This window comes from Sceloporus occidentalis, unplaced genomic scaffold (genome assembly GCF_023333645.1).
Source record: "Sceloporus occidentalis isolate IW3139 unplaced genomic scaffold, rSceOcc1.0.p SCAF_6, whole genome shotgun sequence".
In the NCBI taxonomy this organism is placed as follows: domain Eukaryota; kingdom Metazoa; phylum Chordata; class Lepidosauria; order Squamata; family Phrynosomatidae; genus Sceloporus; species Sceloporus occidentalis.
The window spans coordinates 46,037,109-46,057,802 of NW_028316986.1; the positions used below are offsets into that span (position 1 = coordinate 46,037,109).

Consider the following 20,694-nt stretch of genomic DNA (forward strand, 5'->3'; position numbering starts at 1 on the left):
GATATAGGAGAAATAATTTCAACCTTGGGTCTCCAGACTCATTAAACAATGGGGATAATCTGCTGCATATACCTCAATGAAGTAAGTGGGAAATGTACATGGTCATACCAGCCTGGCTCTCACATTATTCCAATGGATACTATAAAGGAGAATGAAAGCTAGTTTATGCCTAATGCCTCTGTGTCAAGGGCTTATAATACTCCTTCCACTAAATAAATGCAGCTGCAATTCTGTGCACAGTTACACTACGTAAGACACATTGATTTGATTGGGATTTTATATGCAAAGGAAGAAGCCTGACCTTCTTGAATGATAGGCAAAAAACATCCACATTCCATGGAAGGAGCAGTAAATCAATGAGACAATGAAACTGAATTCTTAGTAAATTACAGTTGGAAAAAATCTAATCATGGATCCCAATTGCACAATAATAGATCTTGTTCCGTTCACGGGATGACCAAGAACCTTGAAGCGTAGCTCAAACAGCTCAAGCTTGACCCTAATTTTCAGCCCGCAGTCACTGGCAGTCTTTGTTTCTTGTGTTCATAAAGCAGTTCTGTCCTAGCCATGACTTAGAAAGTTTTATTTTTAAGATCAGCATCCCTGTTTATTGCAGCAGAAGCAAAGTATATAGGTTAGTAATTCCACAGCTCTTGTGCTCGACACTGCCACTTGCTCACAGCAGGGGGCATGCGCCACCTGCATGAATTGCCTTTGGGGGTAATTATTAAACATAGACCACGAGACTCTGTAAGATGCAAGAGATACGCGAAACATTTCTCATCTGCTAAGAGTATAAAGGAGTACTCATCTGCATTCCTGCATTGTCCTTACGAACCACTGCTGCATGGTTTTTCATGTACATAAATCCAATGGCATACTGCAGGAGGCTCTCCCTGCCCCACAGGCAGATTGTTTTGTTACAGTCTTGGTAGATTTTAGAGGTCAAGGAAAGCGTCTAAAATCAGCAGGCTTCCCCCAGCCATCCCAATATAATAGGGAAATAAAGGAAGGGCTTGGTTTTATGCTGATACTTGTTCGGGAAGCTTAGACCCATCAACGTAAGCAGGACATCAGAACAACCATCAGCAGGGTTATTTATAGGGCTGGCTCATTGCTGAAATGGAACAGTCAATCCTCTTAAATATCTAGCACAGGTGGGTGATAAAGGATTTGAGTCACCCTGCAGCAGAATAACATCACACTAGTATAACTAGAGCAGCATTTCAATGTAAGGCAGACACTACATTAGCCTAAACTCAAATCCAGACAATAATGCTGGCTGCAATAGCATCAGAAATAAATGGGAACAGTGGAGTTTCATACAAAGATACTTTATCCCCCACAGGCTCCTATTGCCTTAGGCAGAAGTCATTTCCAATGCATGATCATGTCAGGGAGCAAGGAGTATGGATCAGCTGAAGGAACATTTATTACCATCTCAGCTTTCTAAATGCTTTTCCTTTGTCTGCTCAGAGACTCGGGGCTGATTACAAGATAGTGTAACCTTTGAAGGCACTTTAGAGAATACACCAGAGAGTGTACAAATGACCCTATCAGGCCTTTGAGCAACAACAAGTGGGACATTAGATGTTGCTGTAACATATAGGACTTAGAAGCCCTTCAGTAGTTTCAACGCAACAATCATTCCGGGAATATTATGTGCCCCTATTATCACTTGCACAATACATTTCATTATGACAAAAACAGAATGAAGGATGGCAAGTCACAGCAGGGAATAGAATTAGTTAGCCATGGTGCCATAAGAAAAGTTGAGCAAAAAGCAAGTTAGCTGTTGAGGGGATAGCCCATCCAAAATGTTCATCCTGTTTGCAGGTGTCAACACAGAGTGACGTTAGAGGTGTGAGACCCCCTTCTAACATCTCTAACATCATCTCAGATTCAACAATTTTAGAAGACAACTACTCAATACCCAGTGGGTGTCATTTCCTTACTCTTCCCCTTATCAATGGAAAATACCCCCTCCATTTTCTATAGGACTTTCCCCAAAGTTAAGTACACATAGGAGCGACACACCACCTAACACAGCATCACAGACTACTTCCCTTTCACTCTAATTTAGTGGGTGTTTAATGGATGGTAAGGCATTAACATGTTCATTTTTCAGTGCATGACTCTGGCTATTAAGAATTTCCTTTGGGGTATCCGTTCCTGAAAGCAAGGCCATCAGCTATGCCTAAACCTTGAGAAACTACCACCATTTCAATGTCTTCTCACAACTGTATCACCCCATACATAAATGTCTAAACCAGATGATGTCTTTTTAGGTGGAGGAAAACCCTCCATACCCAATCCCAACCTCTCCTTCTGTATCAAAGCTTTGTCATTAGGAATGTGTGCCACATTTGTACAGATGCTTATGCAACATTGCTCATAAATCAAGGGCCTTTGCATTTCAGGGATCCTTCTCAAGATAAAATACTAATATATGGTCACTGTATTTTGTATTGTATTTGTATTGTAATCAAGTGTAGTGAAGCTAAAGGCATGAAAACAAAATAAAATGACTGTAAAGGAAAGCTTGAGTTTGTATATTATCTTTACATGAATTCACCAAATCAATTAGCTCTTTACAGGGTCAGAACACAAATGGATAAAAGGCTTAGCCAGCATGCAAAGTGCAAGTAATAGCTGACCATCTAGCTACCAACAAGGTAGCAACATTTTAATTGTAACAGACAACCTTCTATGAAATGAAAAATTCTTATTTGGGTTGCAAAAACAAAACAAGTTTCGACTGAACAAGAACTACTGTAATCCAGGTTACTTGGTTACACATCCATTAATCCAGCTGGGAAGGTGTCAGCTGTGTTCAATACTTTGCAAATGTTCCTTTAGGGCTTGGATTTACAGCATTGATATGACAGTAAATTGTTTTTACATTAATTACTATCAACCCCTGTATTACGCAAGTATGTAGTTAGTGGCCAGAGGATGTAAACAATGCAGTTATTTCATGTTCATGGTATTTCTTGGTGGTTGTGTTTGGCCCTAGTGATACATTCATTTTCCTTATAATGTGCATCAGCATACTTCTGGAAACATTGTGCAGCTAATGATAAAAGGTTTCTACCCACATTTTAAAGAGTACGGAGGAAATGTAAGCTAGACTACAGCACGTAAGCTTTTCATTGCAATTTGGCAGACAATCTATAGTGTCTTCATTGGTTCAACTGTTCCCACAAGCTTCCTGAAACAGAATTTAAGAATTCTTGGGCATTATTTCAGCGCTGTTAAGAACCAAATATAAATCTCTCCATTTTACTTTACAAATATTTTTGTGTTATATTGGGTGGTGGGTGATGATGGAGAGAATGAGATCCAGACAGCAAAGTTACACTTTGTGTTATTCATCTGCTTACAAATATTCTATTTTCACACACTGAGACCAAAGGCAGCAAACAAGCAGGTAGCAGTCACATAACCTGATTTACTTCTAAGTGGATAGGCATACAATTGCACCATAAAAGCTGATAATATTCCAGTAATGTAACATGCCTGAGTCAAATACAAATTGTTTCCTACTCAGAGTGAGACAAGTAATGTTTGCTCTGACACAAACTAGGAGTGAGGAAATGTTATCACATGGGGAAAACTGAAAATTTAAAAGGGTAAGAACCTGTGATTATCCAGCATGTTAGGCGCAATTGCACGATTGGTTTTCACACAACATTGTGCACAAACCACTAAGAATCTGACCAGAAAGAGACGTGAACCAGCAATTAGTCATTTTCAGGAAAATATTGTGAATTCATTTCCATTTCTTTCACAATATCACTTTTTTGTGCAATTGCTCTAGTGGGAAAGCTATTTGTGGTTTATTCATGGGATTCTCAGTTTTTGTACTTGTTGCTAGATTTCCCATGGTTCTTTGGGGCAAGTTTACTTCCAGTGCTGCTTTGTCATGCCCAGTTGCTGAGAGGATAGCAGCCTTTTCTGCTTTTTTAAAAAAATTCCTATCTTTTGGGTAATGTTTTGTTCTTTTTACTTAGGTTGGATGCCATTTCTGGGAAAGTTAGGAACTGTACAGTATATTTTCATAAGAAAATTGTGTAAATAAAATTTGAGTGATTTTGTTGGATGCCATGTGTGCTCTGGTGACTTCTGGTGATACAGGTACTTCGTCTGTGCACACGTGCAAAAATGTGATTCCCAAACCATCAACAGGATTTACACGTATCTGTGTGAAAACTAAATGCGCATTCTACCGTCTTTCTCACTTTAGTAATGAGCAGCTAATGTGTTATTGTGTTCTGTGTGTGAAAATGATTCGTACATTTGCATGCTTTTGCAAGATACAGACATTTTAATCCAGGGGTAGGCAACCTTTTTGAGCCAGGGGCCAGGTTGCTGTCCCTCAGACAACTGGGGAGCCGAAGCCAAAAAATAAATAATTAAATAATTTAAAAAAAAAATTAAATAAATAAATAAACCGGGACAAATGTAGGACAAAATTTTCAAATGGAGGACACTTAAAAAAAATAGAGGACACGTGAAAAAAATTGCTGATTTTTTTAACAAATGTTAATATAAATGCATGTTTCTGAGGCTTCTAATTGCCCCCCTTGTCCCCCTGCCCCCCTTGCCCGTGCTTGCCCCCACTTCCGCCCCTTGCCCCCGCTTGCTCCCCCTTGCCCGCCACTTTCCCCCTTGCCCCCGCTTGCTCCCCCTTGCCCACTGCTTGCCCCCCTTGCCCCCGCTTGCTCCCCCTTACCGCCGCTTGCCCCCTTGCTTCCCCTTGCCCCCAAAGGCCCCGCGCGAGAGGTCCTGCCGCTGATTGCTGCCGGCACAGGGACCTTGGCCTCTCGTGCACGCGGCCCTTGGCCTCTCGTGCACGTGGGGCCTTTGGCCTCCCGTGCAAGAGGCCAAAGGCCCCGTACGAGAGCTTCTGCCGCCAATTGCCGGCGGCAATCGGTGGCAGGACCAGGCTGGGGCCGCTCCCAAGTTTTAATCATTATCAGGATAGAGGTACATACGGTCCCCATGTGATAAACTCCTAAGTTGTTTTTCAATTGTCTAGGGTTCCCAGCACACCCTCCTAGTGTCATTTTTAAAAAAAGGCTAAATATGTTCCCCTACACTCTGAGGACATGGGGGCAATTTCACCATGAGGGGATAGGTCATTTTAGGTCCAGGAAAGGTCTTTTTTCTAACTGAAAAGCAAAAACACCTCCAGCCTAGGAGATAAACACTGGGTATAATTTGTTTTAGGGGGCAGAAAATGAAAAACCATAAAGTTAAAAATAAGTGATGGGGGCACAGTGGGGGATGCAGTCTCCCAAATCTTGACAATTGCTCATGCCTTAAATGAAAATCAACTGTAAAGCGATATTCGCTGGCCTGCACTGGTACATCATCCAAACAAAACAAAACTTCCCTATCCTACCAGATTGTGTATGTGCCTCCTAGTCATTTGTCTGCTACCCCATGAATTTCACAAGGTTTTCTTTACAGCAGCATAAGTTCTCCCCAATTCATATGGCAGTGATCATTTATTTCTATTTTTAGGGTGCACATTTTAGTGTGACATCTTTCATCTGCCCAACAACTCTTGTGATAGCAGACAGAAAGACAGGGTCAAAAAAGGGAGAGAGAAATGCCTTGCTCAAGACTACACAACTCAGTATTATCCCTTTACCCTGCACTGGCACTGCTATATTATTTGGCAAGAAAGTGGCCACATCTAACTTAATTTGGATGGCACAATCAGTGCCTGATTGTAGTTCTGTAGATGCTATGCAAAGTCAGAAGAATTATAGTAAAGTAATATGGTCAAGCCTGCTCTCCTGCAATGTTTACATGGGATAGTTCGAGAATATACATTACATATTAACAAATACACATGCTACTGTTGTTACATTAATTAAATGGAAAACCTTGAATAGAACACATATACATTGCAATGACCAGTGATCCACAGTGTAAAGAGTGCAGTGGGGAGGCTCATCCTGAACTGAGAGGACCTGGTCATAAGCCACCAGTGCAACCCTATCTTTAATTGTCTCAATGAACTCAGCATGGCTTTAACCTACACAGTAAGGTATAAGATTGCAGTATTAACATTTGGCTAAACCACACATTTTAGTTGAAGAAAAGCAAGACACACTACTACAACACAAAAATAGTGACAAAAATTTAATCTTTTTGGACATGCATAAAGATAGTAAAGCAAAACATAACAAAAGGCAGTAATATCATGTGAATACTAGATATGCATACAGGTGTGTCTTGATTTGCAGTGTTCCAGTTTATAACATTCATATTTTTCTGGAAATAAAACACATGAAAAATCTCACCCACAATGCACAGCTCTCCCATAAGCTGAACAAGGCAGGAAAAAGAAGAAAGAGAATAAAGTAAGAAAACAAGGGTGTCTGGAGTCTTGGCAGGGGTTTTTTAGTAGAAAGAAAAGGTGACTGGACTGGTTTTCATTTGCCTAGGCTGAGGGAATGGGGAGGGGAAGAAAGCAAATGCAGACAAAGGTGGACAGGGAGCAGACGCCTCTTCTTATTTTATGCTCTCTGAACCTGCTGCAAAAGACACAGCAGATGTGTCCCCACCCCCCTTCTCTCTCTCTCCTCTTCAGGGAAGATTTCCAGAGAAGGCAGAATAGAAGACCACAGGTCTTAACATTTGTTTTGTATGTCTAAAGTTGTTACTTAATGGCAAGCCAGTTCACTCCAGCTGAACCCCCTGGGGATAAACAGTTGCTGCCCCTTCTGGAAAGCACCTAACTTGGAAAAGGTAAGCTCTAACGTTTCATGCTTTTAACTCTCTTTAAAAGTGGTGGTGGATGAGTATGATTGCTAACTTTGTGACTACTTTGGCTCCACTGGAATGTATCCCCCTGGTCGTCAATGATTCCATATGGAATTGGCTGCCCCTATTTTCATCATTCTTAATATACATTGTGAGGAAATCAATATCCACCTATATCCATGTTTGGGTAACTGCTTTTTCTATCAGTTTCATTCAGATATAAGCCAGGATCCTGCAGCAAGCTACTGCAAACTGCCCAACTGCTGCTACTTGCAGAATAAGTGTTGAAACTCATGATGGAAGTTTGTTTATAGTGTCACCTGAACATGGCAGCAGCCACTTACTTTGACTTGTAACCCTCTCTGAAGTAAACCACATCTTTCCCTAGCTTGCTGAGTGAGATATAAACCATGAACTTTTGCTCTCCTTTGTTGGGAGAGAAGCAAGCCAATATGTCATCTGCTATTATATTCTGATGGTATGATAAAGAAACCATAAAACAAAGCACTAAAGTTTGTTTAGCCACTCTTGCCTGTAAGTGGGAGTGACTGGGCAACAAGCACTCACACTGCTCATACCCAGTCAGACAGGGATCCTACAGTTCCCTAGTTTATCATTACATTTTAATGCAACTTTGTTTAGCTACTGCATCCAAACACACCAAGAGATTTCTATCCTTTAATGTTAACAAGCTTTACCCTGGAAGCCTCATTACTCAGAGATACAGAGAAGAATGAAAGAAACAAACAACCTGGCAAACATATTAGGAGTGCATAAACATTTTTATGCTCAAGACTGACAAGTCTACAGAGTACATCAATATCTTATACACATAAAAATGTATTTATCTGGACCCATTTCAAACTGGCTTCCGGGCGGGTCACGGGGTTGAGACGGCCATGGTCGCCTTGGTCGATGATCTCCGTCTGAGCATTGACGGGGGAAGCGTGTCCCTGTTGGTGCTCTTGGACATCTCAGCGGCTTTCGATACCATAGACCATGGTATCCTTCTGGGGCGCCTGGCTGAGGTGGGAATCGGGGGCACTGCGCTCCAGTGGTTCCGCTCCTACCTCTCTGGGAGGTCCCAGATGGTGCAGCTGGGAGACGTGTGCTCCAGCGAGCGGGCCCTTAAAACCGGGGTCCCTCAAGGAGCCATTCTGTCTCCCATGCTATTTAACATTTACATGAAACCGCTGGGAGAGATCATCCGGAGACATGGGGCGCGGGGTTATCAGTATGCTGATGACACCCAAATTATTTTCTCTATATCTCCGACTGATGCAGTGACCAGGGATGGCGTCTCTCCTCTCGTGGCCTGTCTAGAGTCAGTAATGGGCTGGATGAGGGAAAACCGACTCAAACTTAATCCAGAGAAAACGGAGGTACTGGTGATAGGTTCCCCTGGTCCAGGAATGGTGGTGGTTCCACCTGTCCTGAACGGGGTCACGCTCCCCGTGAAGGACTCCGTGCGCAGTCTGGGGGTGCTTCTTGACTCGTCCCTTCACCTGACTGCTCAGGTGAATGCGACGGTCAGGAGTACCTGTTATCAGCTTCGGCTGATTCGCCAGCTGCGCCCATACCTGGCCCAGAGGGACCTTGAAACCATCGTACATGCTCTGGTAACTTCGAGATTGGATTTCTGCAATGTACTCTACATGGGGCAACCCTTATACCAAACTCGGAAGCTGCAAATGGTGCAGAACATGGCAGCGCGGCTGGTCACTGGTGTCCCCAGGACCAGCCATATAACACCTGTGCTTAAAGATCTCCATTGGCTGCCCATCCGCTTCCGAGCTCAATATAAGGCGTTGGTTATTACCTATAAAGCCCTAAATGGCTTGGGCCCAGGTTTTCTGAAGGACCGCCTCTCCCCGTACATTCCGCCTCGCACCCTCAGAACATCTGGGCAGCAACTCCTGAAGGTGCCTGGGGCCAGGTTGGCTGTTACTGCCAGAAGATCCTTTTCCACAGCTGCCCCAGCCCTTTGGAATACGCTGCCCATGGAGCTCCGCTCATCTACCACCCTGGCCCAATTCAGGAAGGGTCTTAAAACCTTCCTATTTAATCAGGCATTCCCCGACTAAATATCCTACGGGCCTCCCTCCTCTCTCGTGGCCGAGAGGTTGGGCTAAGGGGCTTTTTATTGTTTTTAAGGATTGTTATTATGTTTATGGTCTTGGCTGTTTTTAACTTTGTATGATGTTTGCACTTTGCTGCTCTTGTAAGCCGCCCTGATCGTTTGGAAGGGCGGGGTATAAATAAAAATTTTATTTATTTATTTATTTATTTATTTAAAACATCTGCTTTATTATATAAGGATTATTGCTCTCTATCCTAAATACATAATCAAGTTGGCATTAAAAGTGATTGAAAAGGATACCCTGTGATAGATCAATTTTCTTAAAAGCATCATTAAAGTCAGACAATAGCAGTCTTGTCACAAGATAAAAATTTAAACATCAAGGAATCAGATATTTGACAATGCAAAATTCAGTGCATCAAGGTACATCTGTACCCTCAAATATATGTCAGTAGTTTTTCAGTGGCTTATAACTAAAGGCAAACTTATAGTCACAATTTACAGCTGTTACCCTTAGTTTAAAATATCCATTAGGTAGAAGGGAATACTGTAGCTTTTTCATGTTTAATGTACAGAAGGAAAAAAAATGTTTCTTCAATTCTGCAAATACACAACTTTATAACAAATTAAGGTCTAATCTAAAACAGAGACTACTGCAATTTTAATTTATTCTGCTGCTAAGTGTAATTTGACAAAACACCTCATTTTCAATTCAATTTGCCACTTCTGTGGCTTTTAAATTATCTGAATACATGTAGGAATGAAAATATGTCAAACTTATGGTATCTTTCATATCAACTGAAACTTTAAATGCTGTTCTTTAAAACACACATACATACACACACACACCATTAAGTCATGCATCTCGCAACACGGTAGTAATTATAGAAAAATAGCAAGGTTGCAAATAACCTCTTCTAAAGATGTGCCTACAGTAATAAAGAATTTTTGTTGCACATTGTATATAACATCAAAGACTAAATGATAAATGGGATGCAAGCACCAAAATATAGGGCTATTTTAATTTTGACCCCACACTGGCAAGTGGTCAATTGCCATATGGTCTAATCTCCACCTTACTCTGTGGCTGGCTTGACATATGGCTCAGGCTAGAGGCCCAGCTCAGCCTTAAACCTGTGAGGTGGAAGTAAAACTTACAGCTGCAGCATAACTGCAACCACACATAGGTTTCTGGCAACATTTCCTCTCATAAGGCAGCCATGATTGGCAATGGCTTCTGTTTCCACAAGCCAAACAGTAGAGACAATCCTGCTTCCATTCCCACGCCAGGAGTATACATGTATTCTGAAGGAGGAGAAGGAGTAATCTTCTGCATAAGTAATCTTAGCAGGTGAACTCCCCCTGACCATAGGCTGACCTTGCAAAGAGACAGCTTGCAGAAAGCTATTGGAAGAGAATGCTAGAGGGCCATGGGCCTACAGCCTCAACTAGCAAAAGCCATTTCTTTCAAACACTAGGGAAAATCTCCACAGAGAAATAAAAGTGCATAGTATTTGTTCCAACAATATTTCTTGAAAGTGCTTCTGGCATGCTGCTTTTAAAAAAACACCTCCACACACATATGTAGATATATACATGCATACCATTTTAAAAGTGCTTCTAATACAACCCTGAAAATATTGTGCTCTATTATTAGCTTCCTGCACTCCAGCCTCACTCTTTATTCAGTCTGCTCATCTATATAGCATTGAAAGAGTGCATTTTTCTCTTCAGACCCTTTTTCAGCTAGTTATTTGTGCTTTGGGAGAGCTTTGGATCTGAATAATAAGCTTGCAGTTCCTCAACTCTTCTCCCCTAAATACTGTCACTTTCCTCCTTTCTTATTGCTATTTTTCCCTACAGAAGGCAAAGACAATTGCGTGAGTTGACAAATCTGACTGTTTTGTTTAACAACCTTTGTGAACTCAAGTCATATTACAGCTTCATTAGAACCTGGGCTGAAAAGCTCATTTGTAAAGTGGCAAAGCATGTCAAAATGGAGCCAAATAGAAAAAGAGTCAGTGATTCAAATAATGTGATAGTTCTGCCCCAAGATACATTTTAAACATGAAGCACTCATGGAAGGGTTTGCTCTGTAGGAGAAGCTATTACAATTTCTTTCCTCAGAGTCATTAACACACTTCCAATCTGGCTAGCATTGTGTACATGATAGTGAAGTGCAGTTTCAGGACTCTGAATAAGACAGAGTGTCATGCAGGTAGATGGCAGGATTCCCTTGTGCACTTTATTTTGGACACTCTTCATCTCAGGCCAGAGTGTTTTCTTTCAATAGATGTCATCCACAAGTTTCATCCCATTAATCCCACGATAGGTTACTCTGCTTGGCCGCACAAGGACTCCGTGACTTGGCTTGCAAGTGAAATACCGTTTGTCACCCACAGAACCATCATTCTTGCCTTTGGCGCTCCTCAGTTCCAGGCCAAGCCATATCCCTGGGGCAAAGTCAGTGGGCCCAATGTAGCGAATTGTGCCCATTTCACTGGAGCTAGTCAAAAGGACCTGAGAACCCTCACGGAGCTTCACAGGGCCCTCAGTGATCACTGTAGTAGTGTTGCTCCAACTGCGCCGCAGCACAGAATTTTTTGATCTGGGTAGGGAGAAGAAGGCAATACCCAATTTTTCATCTCAAAAAGCAAAACACAACTAAAATCAAGACTACTTATGCACACAGAGAACAGAGAAGACGATCCAGCAAATTATGACTCCACAACTTTTCTAGAAACAAAGGTCAAAACATTTCCAGTTTGCTGCAAATCCTTAATAGCTCACTTATTCTCAGCCCAAGAAAAAAATCCAATACGTTCATTATTTTTTCACTAAATACAACAAAGTCATAGAGGTTAGTGTCAGTAAGATGGTGAAGCTTTCCTTTCAAAGGAAACAGTAGCCCATAATTATCAGTTCTTTTTCTAGTGTTTTTATTTAAAGTCTTACCTAATTTGCCCTAAATAAGGGGCAGAAAGGTATCTGGAAACATAGAAGTGGGAAGAAAAAGAGAGAGGTGGCACTGCTTTAAGCTGGGATTCTGTTCCACATCTGCTTGTTTACCATTCTGATTTTTTTTATTTATATTAAAACGTACAGCCACCCATTACTATAAACTATTGTCCGCTGTAGCAGTGAACGTACAAGAAAAGAGAAACAATAACTGGCCTCATTTTTCCTATAGTCATTCAGGATCAATTGGGACCTACGCATCTATATTAAATGATGTCACTTACTTGACAAAGGAATTTCTCCTGTTTATCTCTTTTTGGGAGGATGCAGATGTTGTACTGAAGCTTCGTCGGAAACCTGAAAATGGAAAGACAATTTTTACAATCATTCTAATACATGATCACAGAATCATAGAATCATAGAGTTGGAAGAGACCACAAAGTCTACCAGTCCAACCCCCTGCCATGCAGGAACTCATCCAGCCTGTTTAAAGCTCTCCAAAGAAGGAGACTCCATCACACTCTGAGGGAGTGTGTTCCACTGTCAAACAGCTCTTACATGATAAATAAATAATGAACAGCCTCCCCAATTTTGATTGCCTCAAGATATGTTAGACTAAAATTTCCATTATTCCTAGCCAACTTGGGAAATGTTGCTGTACTCCACATTTTGAAAAGCACAGGATCAGTCACTTCCTTATTATTATTATTTGACAGTTTACTAGGTGCTACCAACTGGAAATTTGGGCCATCAATAACTTGGATCCTATCTAAGAATCTAGGCACCAGTAAGGTATCATCTCGGAGGTATCATCATTGAGGTATAATGTGCATGTTCCAAGTAGTGTCACTTTTTTGTCAGCCGGCTTGGATTTGCTCAAAGAGGACATACCACCACTGGGAACCACAGATGCTTTCTTTTCACCTAGGCAGTGAATCCCAATTTGTTGGTCTCAACATTTCATAAACTTTTCTCACTCTTTGACTCTGATTCTGCTTTCACCTGTGATTGACACATCTATAATTCAAGTTTTCTTTTCCTCAGTCACAGTTATGTCCTGCATGTACATTCTAAGTGTTTGCCAGATTGAAACATAATGTCGCATAGGATTTTTCAGTCTCCATTTTCAACAACTTTTCCAGGCATAGGTTCCCATCAGTTTTTTGCAGATGGCAGATCATGTTTCTTGCAATTCCAATGCATTACTGTAGCCATTTTATCATGGTGTTTCTTGTATTTGGTCAGTGTGGTCCTGTTGCATGAACTGATGAGATCCTCCTTGTCTTTACAAAGATGGTATTTACTATCTATAGCTATTTTTTTCCAATATTTGCCTTGATGCTATTTGTTTGAAGGGTTTGCTACAAGAGGTCCTTGTTCATATCCCAAGCATGCTCCCCAACGCCCACTGGCACTACTTTTCCATTGTGGTAGGATTCAGTGCTTCTGTGAGGGAAGAGGCTAAACTGACACCAGATTCTTTATTAATATGGTCTCCCATGTCAGACAAGCTTTTGCTGAGAGGCCAGACTAAATGTGCCAAAACCTCATTAAATATAGTACAGAAAACAAATTAACAATAAAAAAATCATCACACACTGAATCAGTCATCTCTGGGGTCAAAAGAACATGTGTCAGATGTTGGAGTCCTGGACAGGACTCAGTAACATTTGTTAGGTATGCAGAGAAAGGTACTGTGAAGATACTGAAAGGCCAACCGCAGTGGAATAAATTGCCATCTGTAGAAAACCAATTGAAAATGGAATGCTATAATAAAGGAAATCCATCAGCCTGGGGTCACCAAAGACAGAGAAGGAACATCATATCATCGTCTTTATTTATACTACTCTTTCCCCAAAGAACTGGGATTTTTTTTTTTAAGTGAGACATTAAATACAATATAGTTAAACACATACAGAAGCTCACCATTAAAACAGAAATGAACTACTACCAACATTTAAAAACAAATTAAAGCAGTTAAAATTATTTTTAAAGGGTTTTTAAAAATGTGAAGTCAAAGGCTTTCATGGCTGGCATCCAAAGTTTTTTGTGGGTTTTTGGGGCTATTTGGCCATGTTCTGGAAGAGTTTGTGACGTTTTGCCAGCATTTGTGGCTGGCATCTTCAGAGAATGCTGTCATGGAAGTGAGTTAGATATATATATATAATACTGTGTGATCCTTGGTTGAGAGGAAGTGATTTACATGTTGATTTGTGTATTGGCCTGTTGCTGAATGGCAAAGACTCAGGTTGTATAGTTAGTGATCCATTGTCTACTGAGAAAGCCCTGACCCTGGGCGGTTTTCATTTGCACTTGCTGGGTCTTGATTTTGGTGTTTTTCCGGACTGGTAGCCAAACTTTGTTTACTTTAAGGGTTTCTTCTTTCCTGTTGAAATTGTCCAGGTGCTTATCAATTTCAATGGCTTTACCCTCATTTATTTAGACCTTTCCTGATTTTAAAGCTGCCTTCTCCACCTAGGTCAGAGCTAGGCAACTATATTATGTAGCCCCTATGCAGCCCAGTAGGAAGCAGGGCTGAATTGTTTTCAGGAACTAGAAGCAACGCGATATCTCTTTCAGTTTTGATTGCTTTTCAGGCAGGTATGGGATGAAGTGAGTACTGTGTGGTGAAGCTTATTTTCTGCTGCTCCAGAGAGCAGAACCCGGAACAATGGATGCAAGCTACAGGAAAAGAGATTCCACCTCAACATTAGGAGGAACTTCCTAACAGTAAGGGCTGTTCAACAGTGGAACGCACTCCCTCAGAGGGTGATAGAGTCTCCTTCCTTGGAGGTCTTTAAACAGAGGCTGGATGGCCATCTGTCGGGGATGCTTTGATTTGGATTTCCTGCCTGGCAGGGGGTTGGACTGGATGGCCCTAGTGGTCTCTTCCAACTCTACGATTCTATGATTCTATGACATTTTTAAAAGGCATCTAGGGACTTTGGGGGTAAGTTAACAGAGTCAAATAATGGCCTTTGGGGCCACATGAATCCATAGGCCACATTTTCCATTCATGTGACTTAGATAGCACTCCATCTTTAAGTCTATACTATGGCTTGTCCAATTAAAAACAATGGACACTGCATAGTACAAGGGTTTGCTGGACTATATTTTGAATGAACAACTCAAAATCAGGAATATTAGACAAAACAATTGAGGCAGAACTTTGGAACCCAGGCTCTAGAAGCAACAATCAACTGACATAGCAGACTTGCACAACAAGTGTGCAAAGTTTTAGCCAAATCTGGCAGAGATATGTAAACTATACAGCTTGGGACTCTAAGGTGGGAAAGAGCCATTTTTATTCAAAGCACATTTTTTATAATTTTAACCCAATATATTTCTCTCTCTGTGTCTCTCTTTTTCCTGTTTCCTGCCTTCAGTCCTCCTCTTGCAATTTCAGTCTCTACCACCCCCAACCAACATCCCACAAGCAAAAAGGTACAGTGATTCCAGTTTGCATGGGTAATAATGAACAAGCAACACAGGTGCATATTTAACTCTTACCAGGCAAAGAGTGGCTCATTTTACTTGATGAAACATCTGTGAGTGAGTCTAGTGATCCTGTTAGCCTACAAATGAAATCATGAGTTAATACTTCTCTCTCTAAAAGAATTAAAAAGAGAGATCAGCTCAGTTCTTCAGCTATAAAAAAGCTGGCAGAGAGCCACAACAGTGCATACCAAAAACCTTCAATAGAAATTAAGAGAAGGGTGACATTCTTTCATGGCCTGTGAAGTTAACATTGATCCAAATTTGTCAAGATTAAATGCAGGAAGGGAGAAGGAATTGCTGAGGCATCTCTATGTAAAAATTAGTTCTGCAGAAATATGGCAGAAATATTACATTTCCATCCAGAATATCAACAATGATAAACTGGCTGTGTTGAATTTAAAACCTGGGCTAATCTCTTCAATGCCGCCCCTGCATTCACAAAATACACACAGTGTTGCACAATGGGCACAGAATTTATGTGTCCTGAAGCATCCCCGTGAGAAACGATTGAAAGCATAAAAAGCTCTGCAGGGGTGTATCCACACCACAAAGCAGGCACCAAATTGATTAGCCCATAGGACTCCCACAGTGGTTCTCTCTCTTTGCTTTTCACCTCTTTTTTTTCTACAGACCAAAAAAGGTGAGAAGGACTGCTGTGCAAAATGGCCTAAATTTTCCCAACAGTGCTGCTAACTGCCATTGATGGGTGGAAGGTAAACATGAAAATTCCCCAACTTTCTCTGCATATTGAGCTACAATTTAAGGGGAGCATTCCTCTCTCTGTTCCATCTCCTCTTCAGTAAATTTAAAATGTGTGGCATGATCATCTTCATTTTCTCTCCACATCAGCTTTCAGCCTGTGGACTTTCCTTTGCTGGCCATTTCAACCCCAATTGTTTTATTCCCCTTCTAACTTCTTCTGGCCATGTATTTCTATCTGCTATTAGTACCCTTTGTTCTCATGCCATCTATTCCATTTTCGACTTCTGTTCACATCGTTCCTTTAAATTATAGCCTCTTGAGTGTCTCTCTTTTACATTTGCTCCCATGAACCAACACACATTGGATACAGGTAAGCAACCTGTCTATCTTTGCAGAGGTTTATGTACCTCACACATATGGGTCTGTGTAGTGTAAAGCTGCCCTCGGAACCTTTCTTGGAAACAGATTTTTGGCAGTAGTTACTTGCCATGGGTGCAGTCTCTACATAGCTCCAAGTTGTTATCAAGTATCAAAACTTGCCTTTTCATTTTGCCTCTAGTGGACAAGGGTACTGTCACTAGGCAGTTCTCAAGAACACCAACAAAATTAATACCATATAAATGACAGCTTTTCATATCTACCTCTCCCCACTAGCCAGAATAGTCACTGCTATGCTAGCTGAGAGCATTCTGGGACCTATAGTGCAAAAAAGGTAGCTATTCCATCTTCTGTTACCACTCCAAACCCCACCACCCAAAACTGTGCAGTGTCCTACATCCTCTTTGTCTCTTATGACAAGCTAAGTGAAGTTACTGGACACAATCTCTTTGCTTAGTGCAGCTGTTTTATAACTAATTAGACCATTGGCCAATCTAGCTGGTGTTGACTAGACAGACTGGCTGAAGCTCTCTAGGATTTTGGACAGGGGTGTTTCCTGGCATTACCTAAAGAGGCTGGGAATTGAAGATAAGTGATCATACACACAAAGCATATGCTTTACCATTGAGTTACAGCTCTTTCTTTATACTGCTGGGAATGAAATAAAGAATTTAAACATCTTTCTCACAATACCTAGGCCTCTCCCAATGATAACAAACTTCAAAGAAATTCATTGATACTAAAGAGGTTTTTTTTAAAGCAAAAAGATAACACCCACAAATCATCACTCTTCTATGCAGCAATAAAGCCAAAGCTACATCTTAACTTTATTGATTGCTCCTCATTAGCTCCAAGACAGATTACTTCCTTTTGCCAAAGAAGCCTCCGAAAGGGGTGATCTAAATCTTGGCAACTGTGTGGCACTCCTTTAGGCTACACTTCAATCCAAAGCAGAATTGAAACCAAAATATTTATTAGGTCCAAAACACACTGCAGAAAAAAACAGTTTGAGACCGCTTTAACTGCCCTGACTCAATACTAGGCAATTCTGGGAACTGCAGTTTTGTGAGACATTTTAGTCTTCTCTGTCAGAGAGAGCTCTGGTGCCAGAACAAACTACATTTCCCAGGATTCCCTAGTAACTGAGCCAGGGCAGTTAAAGCAGTCTCAGAATGGATTATTTCTGCAGTGTGTTTTCAATTTATTTATTTTATCTACATACACATTTCAGCATGAATGATTACAGGTTTTCAAGATGAAAGCAAGACAATAAAAACAAAAAAAACTATCAATAAGTATGATAAAAACACTCGTAGCAATTTAAATTTGCAATTAGCACAGCAAATAAAAGGAAATGAATGAGTGTGAAAGGGGGAAAATGGCTCCTATATAAATCAGCTAAACTATCAAGATGAAGAAGCCTGCAGTCAGGGAATCTATACATACCTCTGTACTCTGGATGGTGGTGCAAAAACACCATATCTTGGGGGGCAGCTGAAATACTGCACCCCTGCAACTGAACCATCATTCTTGCCATGAGGTTTGTCCAATTCTATTCCACACCAAATGCCTACAATAGTCAGGGTACATATTTGAAGAATCACAAGTAAGCAAAAAAACACACACAAAAGAAAAAAAACAAAACAAAAATGATGAAGAAAGAAAGAAAGAAAGAGGAACTGTTTCAAATAATGTGTCAATATCAGATACAGAGCAAGGGTGCAATGACTAGTAACTGGACTGCAACTAGATAGCAAATAAGGAGGAAGAATGAATAGATTGCTTAAAATAAGTGAATGCTTTTTTTAAAAAAAAAACCAGCTTGAATGAATGAAATATTGAGGTATGCTCTTTCTAAAGTAATTCCCTTCCTGTGTACAAGAATGCTGATTTCAATCAGACAAAGAAAGCAGAGGTGGAGCTTCTGAAATGTTCTAATTTCAAGCAGGATCAATATAGCATTAAAAGATTGCCCCCAAATTATAAGGATAATCAAGGCTGGTTTATTTCAAAAGCATGAAAGTAATTTCTCAGAATGGATTTACTTTCATTTACTTGAAATACTAGTCTAAGTACAAGAGCCACACTGGATCAGACCAAAAACCTATCTAATCTTAACACAAGTCAGTAACTACAGGGGTCATTTCATAGCCTATGAAAAGCCCGCACATCAGACATAAGTGTAATAAAACCCTCCCACTTGTGCTCCCCAGCAAATTATGTACAGTGGCATACTCTCTTTTGGAGAAAATATGTATACAGTGACAGGTGCCATCCTCCATGAATTTATCCAGACCTCTCTTAAAACTATCAAGTAGGCAGCCATCACTATATCTTGTGGCAGTTCAACTATCCAATGTGTGAAAGATGTACTTAATTTTATCTATTCTGAACTTGCTGCTACTCAGCATCAGTAGATGATGCTGGATTCAAATAATACAAGGGAAAATGGTTTCACAATGTTTTGTGCACACCTTGCATAACTTTATTCAACTCTATCATGTATCCCTTTATGCATCTGAGGAAGTAGACTGAAGTCTACAAAAGCTCATGCTGCCAACTTCTTTATTTCAATTAGTCTCAAAGGTGCTACAAGATCTCTCTGCGTAATGTATCCCTTTATTCACAATTTTTCTAAGCGAATACCCGCAAATTCTGCAACCTTTCTTCATATTGGAGTTGCTCCACTCCCTTTATCATTTTGGTTCTCCTTTCAGCATTTTCTATCTCTTATGCTTTTTCAGGTGTGGCAGCCAGTATATCAAGTGTGACTGCACCACCAATTGTAGAAGGGCTTTATGGTGTCAGCTCTTTATTTTTAATTCCTTCTCTAATTATGCCCATCACAGAATTTGCCTTTTCAGCAGTTTAACCACCATAACACTAAGATTTATTTCTTGGTCACTTTCTGCCAGCTCAGATCCCATCACTGTATATGTGAGGTTGATGGGGGGAGGGGGGGTGTTTTGTTTTTGCCCCAATGTACATCACTTTATACTTGCTTACATGGAATTTCCTTGTTTGGAAAAATCCTTCCATGTCTACTTGCAATCTGCTTTTGTTCTAGCCACCCTAAAATTTAGGTATCATCAGCAAATTTGGCCACCAGACTGCTCACCCTTTACTCCAGGACATTTAAAAACAAGGGAAAAGCAGCAACCCCAATTATGAGGGACCACACGGTTCCGGTTCCTGCATTATGAAAACTGGCCATTTATTTTTCCTGCTTTCTGGTTCCTGTTTTCCAGTTTTCAACCCACAGGATGACATCTCCATTTCTCATATGGCTGCTAGCTTTTCTCAGAGTTTTTGGTGAGAGGTTTTGTTAAACATAAAGTTGTAGAAGCAGGAGAAGTTTTTATAAGAAAGCACCAAATAATTAGTCTTCCTCCAAATCATGAAGACAGTCATCAGAAAGTGGCACATTTCAAACAGAATTTTGGTAATTCTGAAGGAGAAAGCGATGTTTCATAATTTCCAAGGACTATTTCTTATATGATCTAATTCCATTAAGATTTAAAATTAAAATTCAAGCCATTTTAGCAACAGCTTTAAGGGCAGTGCTAATTATAAGTTGAAACTACCAGAATTCAGATCCTACATTCAAAAAGCGTGGCTGGGGAAGAATAATTTTCTTTCTTCCTTTAAAAGCAATAGCGATACATTCATTCTCTACCAGTTTATCAGTAGCAACATTTATGCAGCCACATACATCTTCACTTAATTCAGCTCTAGTGAGACATTACAGTGGAAACATTTTAGGCAAAAGAGCAAGTTTTCCCTTAGGTTAGACACATTAACAGTATATACTCTTTTCAGAACACAATTCTTCTCCCTATCTTTTATTTTTACAGCAAAAATACCATGCTTCTAGGAGAGGAACCATTTCATCCACAGAAAGAATCAGCATATGAAATTCACATAACAACCCAGGACTGGCCTTACCATTTGGCAAAATGAGGTTACCACCTCAGGCAAGAGAGTAACAGCAGCAAACCCCATGACTATTCCACTTGAGCCCACCAGCCATTTTTCTCTCTTGAAGAATAGAATTATGCACCATTTGGAGATTTTAAGCTAATCCTCTAGATTCTGATGCGGTGGATCCCGTTAACAGTGGCTTGGAAGGGGCACTATCTTGTTCTTTGCCATTGGCCACAAAATGTCTTGGGCTGGCCCTGTGAGAACTACAGCAAAGGTGTCCAATGTTGAACAGCGATGCTGGTATCATAACTCACTGCCATTCTGTTTCATGATATTTCACTCCAAATAAGCTATGAAGCTACTTCTTGAACCAA

The 20,694-nt window shown here is 40.6% G+C and overlaps 1 protein-coding gene across 5 annotated transcripts in view; it reads right to left on the reverse strand.

Moving 5' to 3' along the window:
* Window positions 1-8,324: 8,324 nt before the first annotated feature.
* Window positions 8,325-20,694, reverse strand: part of LOC149310693 (CAP-Gly domain-containing linker protein 4-like) — a 68,754-nt gene continuing 56,384 nt past the window's right edge. For 2 of the 5 annotated variants that reach the window (XM_089529548.1, XM_089529546.1), the window contains 4 exons: window positions 17,843-17,966; window positions 15,329-15,393; window positions 12,103-12,175; window positions 8,327-11,468 (listed from right to left, as the gene is read on the reverse strand). In XM_089529548.1, coding sequence (XP_089385674.1) covers window positions 11,147-11,468; window positions 12,103-12,175; window positions 15,329-15,393; window positions 17,843-17,966 — 584 coding nt within the window. In that variant the 3' untranslated portion in view covers window positions 8,327-11,146. Of the gene's footprint in view, window positions 11,469-12,098; window positions 12,176-15,328; window positions 15,394-17,842; window positions 17,967-20,694 lie in introns of those variants that run through there. The other 3 variants (XM_089529550.1, XM_089529549.1, XM_089529547.1) reach the window with 2 other exon arrangements.